Source organism: Drosophila gunungcola, unplaced genomic scaffold (genome assembly GCF_025200985.1).
Source record: "Drosophila gunungcola strain Sukarami unplaced genomic scaffold, Dgunungcola_SK_2 000001F, whole genome shotgun sequence".
Taxonomy (NCBI): domain Eukaryota; kingdom Metazoa; phylum Arthropoda; class Insecta; order Diptera; family Drosophilidae; genus Drosophila; species Drosophila gunungcola.
The window spans coordinates 19,101,874-19,108,270 of record NW_026453197.1 but is presented as its reverse complement, the minus strand read 5'-3'; the positions used below and the strand labels follow the sequence as shown (position 1 = coordinate 19,108,270).

The 6,397-nt window shown below is 36.1% G+C and overlaps 1 protein-coding gene across 1 annotated transcript; it reads left to right on the top strand.

Moving 5' to 3' along the window:
• Nucleotides 1-4,951: 4,951 nt before the first annotated feature.
• LOC128262712 (uncharacterized) lies at nt 4,952-5,147 on the top strand. The gene is given in 3 exon segments (XM_052997156.1): nt 4,952-4,999; nt 5,002-5,091; nt 5,094-5,147. Coding segments are annotated over 3 exon segments (192 nt in total).
• Nucleotides 5,148-6,397: the final 1,250 nt, after the last annotated feature.

Below are 6,397 nucleotides of genomic sequence, written 5' to 3'. Positions count from 1 at the left end.
GACGGACCATGGGCCAGTCAATTTAACAACCATCTATCATTAAATAATTTGTTAAATTTCTGCCAAACTAACAGCGCACCACAAAGACCCTCGGGAACCGCAGTTTCGTCTCTTTCGACGTTCTTTTTCACTTTTAATTAGCTGTGCAGTCGATAAAAATGCGCTGAAAATGAAGCGAAACGGCTCCGGCCAACAACAATAACAAAGGGAACCGATCAGGGGCAGCGAAAGGGGGTAAAATGTATAGATATAAGAGGATAGAGGGGGATCACATCACTAAGCCGGCAAAAGATTCGCACGCAGACAAGTCGAAGAAAGGGAGGTGAGCGGGGTTTCTGGATGTCAGCAAAGGCAGAAATAGAAGTACAGTAAACACTGGCAAATGAAATTCAAAAAACAAATATTACATTTATAATTTTCAATTTGTTACAAATTTTATAGAGTAATTAAAATAAATAGAGTAAATAATAATTTAATAAATATCATATATTAATTTAAATTTTGTTTTTGAATATATGATTTTTCTTTAGGAGATTGACCACTGTGCCCATCTTTAAAAGAGGGACAGATTTTAGCAGTGCCTTTGGCAAAAGCAAAGGCGCTGGCGAAGTGATCGCGTCTGAATGGTTAGTACGTGATCGGCTCATAAAACTAAAAGCAGCCATAAACTGATAATTTGAGAATTTATAAAAAAAGGAGGAAGATGCAGACATTGGCGTTCTATGGGCTTCGGTCGATTGATCGACTTGAGTAGCCAAAACACGGAACACGGACAGGAAGCTCCGAACATCACTGATGATGATGATTATGAAGATGTGGTGATGATAATAATCAATGTGATCTATATGAGTTCCAGGAAGCCAAAGGGTTGTGTACAATCTATCATCTAAGACACCCACGATCCCCAGATAATAAATATAAGTAAATAACTAATTAAACAAAACTGTTACTAATTAAAAGATAAAAGTATTTTTACTTTGTTATTATACTGAAGAAGGCATAAAAATGACTAAGCTCCCCTTAAAATTGCAATGACTTTTACTACCTTCGTGGGATTTAAGCCCCTTTGAGGCAAAAAAAGCTTACACAAAAACTGTAAAACGTCCAAAGTTTGTTGACTAATCTCTTTGTGGCCCCAAAAGAATGTGTTTCGAATTTCATTGCTTAACTTGATCCGTGATCCCTGTTTATGTTCCAGTTAGGCGAGTGAGTTTCATGATTAAATTTTAATGCATTTTCGTTTTAAGGCGTTCCATTGTGCAAACTCTTTTGGACACAAGAACAAAACTGTGAAGCTGTTGCTTCTGGCAGATCGTAAAACGCTCACAGTTTCTTTTTCCCCCGCCGTCGAGTTTAATGATCGTCGTCGAAGCTAATTAAAATATTTGGCCGAGACGATTGCTGCAGCGGAACTGGGCGGAGAATGCACACACAGAAATGAAATTCGTGTTAATTTTTTTACGGCCTCGATTTGCAATTTGCCATAATTAAGCATTAGCCTTTGTGGTGTGTCATAAATCGGTGCTGGAAATACGGGATGAGGAGTAGGGAATCGTTATCTGGCAGGTCAAGAGCGTTGGCGACCCAAGACGCCTATAAAAATTGAAAATTACCAACACAACGAGATAGAGATACAGATGCACAGACACAGGCACAGATACAGATACAGATACAGATACTTTTACAGGGTAGGAGGGCATCTGAAATCGCAGCCATGAATGAAATGCGTACTGAATGAAATGGGTCTGGGAATCTCACAATCTCTCGACTCATCGCCATGGCAAATTCGAGCTAAAAGACACAAAAAACAATGCTCTCCATCCCCATCCGCATTTATGATTATAGTTTTTGTTTAGCTGTGACATCCTCGGATTCGAAGTCGGATTCCCGTGTCTTTCGTCTGCATTTCAATCGTCGCAGGAACGGAGCATCGAATCAGGGTTGTGTCGCAGAGGCGTCGATAAAACCACAGGGGGTCATAAATTTTTCGAGCTTCTTGCGTTTTGTTTGCCTGAAAAAAATAATATCAATTGAAGTAGCCGCCGGCCGTCCTGCGTCCAAAGTTATCGCCAAAAAAATAAAGAATGTTCCACTGGGAGATACAAGTTCTGTTCTTTCTTTCAATGTAACTTTTATTTTTTGTTTTCTGGTTGTATTTTTATATTGGTATGTGTCATGTAAGAGAGGAATTATCGGTGAAGGGTATTTCTGAAAGGGGTATTGACATGACAACTTGCGCTGAAGGGTGACTTAAAATGAGATATTAAGCCCCTTCATGTTAGGGGATAATGGAAAGATTATTTTATTATAGTATTTATATAAAAATAAAAGTTATGTTAATAATAATACAAATGAAATTGAAAAAAATTGAATAAAATAACCAATGAAATTGAATTCAAAACATACAACTTCAATTTATAAAAATCGTAAAAAAAAACCTGTTTAATTCTTAGTTTTGTATTTGTTTTATTTTTACATTTTAAAAAGATTTTTAAGGACTAATAAGATAAAGATTATTTAAGAAATGTATTTAACATTTCTATATATGTTTCTATAAATATTATATTATTGTATTTTAACTATTACATTTTTCTTGTTTTTTAATAATATTTAATTTTAAAACTTGTATTAATTTAAAGGTAATTTCGAAGTCTACCCTTACATTATTTGTTCCATCTCTCCTGCTGCTATCGCATACGATTTAGTGTCGTCTTTGTTGCTTATCTGCGGTGGCTTTCTTTTAGCAGAAGACTCAGATCCACCTTTCTGGCTGTCTCTTTCTTCGCCCCCTTAGCCCCTCGCCGGCTGTCTCTTTCTCTACCCCTAGCCCCGTCTCTCTCTCACTTACAAGTCGTCTTGGGAGCGTGTGTCATCGCAGTTAAGTGGCGCGGCAAAGAGTTAATCTCGTCGATAATTATAATTTATGGCTCGCTGTGGGTTCACCTTCTTCAAAAGTGCTCCAACTAAGTCTGGATGCAGTTCACTTTTTTCTTCATTTACTTCTCCTTATTTATTTGATTTTGTTTTGTGGCTTCTCTTGCGTCTTCGCAGTGCTTCATCATAATCACAATTTTAATTGGAGTTTCGGCATAAAGAAAAATCAACGCATTGAGTAGTTTTTTTCGTTTGTTGTTATTTCTTTTTTTTTTTTTTTGCTGCCGTCAAACTGACAATATTTATGATTCAGATTGCTCATTGTAATTGATCATTGTCTGTGGCGATCATAAACTATGTGTTTCAGTGTACACTACAGAGTGTGTGTGTGCGTTTATGGTGCGCCCAATTATGTCAATCACAGTCATGGGCTACGGCTACTGCCACTTTTTCGTTGACCAAACTCACCCACATAGATACTGGCGGGGCTGGCATTATATCTATATCGTAATTTATCAAATTGATAAGGCCCCTGAGAGATAGAGTCTCCGCGATGTCTGCATCTGGAGGTGGAATGATCAATAGCTGCCCTATGATCGCTGCTAGTCCTTAATCTCGGCCACATTAACTCAATTTGCGTGATAAATAATAAGCGCAGCTCAACAAATGTGCGCCCCGCCATTCGAGCAAATCGTCTGCCCAGCCACAATCATAATTATCAGTTTTACCCATCGTACAGTGGTCGAAAATTGGGGATAAAATGGGAGCATAAATATTATCAAAAATAAATAACTTATAAATAAGTTGTAACTTAATGTCAGCATAAAAATCAGGATTCTTTGATAAGCCTTTTAACAAAATTTTATAACTCACTTGCTAGTTAAGACCCTGAAGAAAAAAAATCATTATCCCTTTAAAAAGAATATTAGTTAATATTAAATAACACAAAGTACTTTAAGTTCCTCCAAATTTATTTTATAAATATTATTTATAAATATTAATATTTAACTTAGTTTTTTTAAATGAATTCATGAATTCAAAGCCTGGACGGAACGAATCTATTTAAAGACCCACTCTTAGCAACAACCACCTCCCATTTGACTGGCCCACCTCCATTTCAATGTGGAATTCACATCCACATCCACATCCACTTCCACTGCCACCTCGACCCCAACCTCCTCCTCCACATCCATATTTAACCTCCTCCCGAGTGAAAACAGGCCCAGAGCACTTAATCATGCGAGTCTTGTTGCAGATTAACTCATTACTTAACACTTTTCCACCGACGATGAAGACGACGACTACTACGACGACTGACGGATGTTGATGAGCATAATTGTGTGGCCACAGCGTAAATCGGAATGGCCGGCTAAACGGGCGAGATGAAGACGACAACACCTACAAATCAGCAACGGACTGGATTTGGATTGCTACACCTAGAAAAGTTAACGATTTAATTCTGCACCAGCCTTCTAAATAATTAAATAACATGTGAACTGAAACATTTCTGATCATCTGTGAATAAAATCACATTAGCTGGAATTTTAAATTACAAAAAAAATTAGTAAATCATTATATCGATTAACTACTTATACTAAATTTTTAATATTTTTCGCTTTGATTGTCATTCAATGCAATTTTAGTAATATTAAATATTGCAATATTCCAAGTTTTTCAATATTTAATTTGACTATTATCGAAATAGATTTTAAAGTCACAAATATGTAATTAATTTTTAAAACCAGAATTAATTTAAATATATATAGCAAAAAGAAATTATTTTAAATGTAAAATTTTAAACATTAATACAAAGTTTTTGCAAACTAAAATATTAATTTAATATGAATTTTATTAATATTATGATTTTACTTTTAATTTGAATACAAATTTTGAATTTTATAGCCATTTGTTTTTACCATTCCATTTTTATCATTGTTCCCTTTGCCATTTCAAGAGAGTGCCAAATCGTCAGACCACTTGAATACTATTTTTCATCAGTGTATCTGCCCTGTGGGGGCGTGCCCATCGACATCGATTTGTACTGTTGCGTGCGTTGGAGAAAAATGTTTCAAAATTGATGTTCACCTTCTGCCATGTTTGCCAACCCTCCTTAAAAGTTGTGGGGCATGGGGATTCCTCCTAATGACTGGGAATATGTTTTGTTGTATTTGCAGCATTAACATTCCTTTGCAGCCGAAAATGTCTTACAGAACGAATGGTATATGGTATATATTGCGCAAACAGGCTTAAGTAGAACTCATACGAGTAAGTAGCTGTTCGATGTCACGGGAAATTACGTATGCTGATGCTTTTTTGGGATTGGCTATGCATTTGCGGTTAATTATACTTACAAAGATTTTGTGTGGCATATCCGGAATTAATATTAATGATCTGCGATGGCAATCAACCCAAAGCTGAACTTCATTTGCATAAGGAAGTGCATAACCGTCAATTGAGACGAATTGAGAAGAAGGAAGTGCGGAGATGATGATTTTATAGGGGAAAGGAACAAAGTTCAACGGGTGATGGATTGTAATTGTATTTACAAAAAATATGTTAAGTATATGTAAATGAAATATAATGCAAGTTATAAATAGTATATACTTTTTATATTGGGTACTTTGATTAGTATTTAAATGCTGTACTTGATTTTATGTAGGTAATGCATTTATTAACCTATTGATTTCACCATTTATAAAGTGATTTCTTAATAAATCAAGTTTTCAATAAAATGCATTATTATTCTGTTTGCATACACCCACTACATTTCCTAGCAATAAAAATTATTCAAAACTCCAAAAATTGATATAATTATTTATTGCAACTTCGATTTTCAACAACTTCACTTCAGGTAAACGAAGCTCTCGAAATTCCGTTTGTTATTTATTGAATTCATAACTCAGGCTAGTTTCTATTCCAACGGACAGGATTTATGTGATTTGTAGGCAGAATTTACAAGCATTGATTGAACAAAACTCTCACGCACACACTTCGGGCCATATAAAATGCGGCTGACAGACGTCAGAATGGAGAAATGCGTAGATAACTACTGGGAAATGAAAGCGATTTTTCCCCCTTCCAACTCGAGAGTATTTCATTTCATTTGTTTTTCGGATTTTTCCCGGCGTAGCCTGCATATTTCGTACCATCACCCATAACCAATTATTTGCCAACACTCTTCTCATGTCCCCGAACATCCTGAACAATCGGAAACGCAGTCAAGAGTGCCAGGGTGCAGTTTCCATGGCCATTGCCGTAATTACAGACATTTTTGCCAACAATTGTGCTACAATTTTAATGGCTGAATCTACCTGAATTGCGTATGCAAAATGCGAAATTTATGGCTGCCACCTTTGTGAAATCTTTTACCGATTTTGTGGTTTTGTCCGACTCCAGTGATCATTCAAGCAAATGATTCCGATCCTTTTCACCCTCCTCGCCAACTGGAAACAATAATCCCCCCGATCAACTATGGGATATATAGTAAACGAGAAGATTGAGGAACTTTGGCCAACGTTTGTGT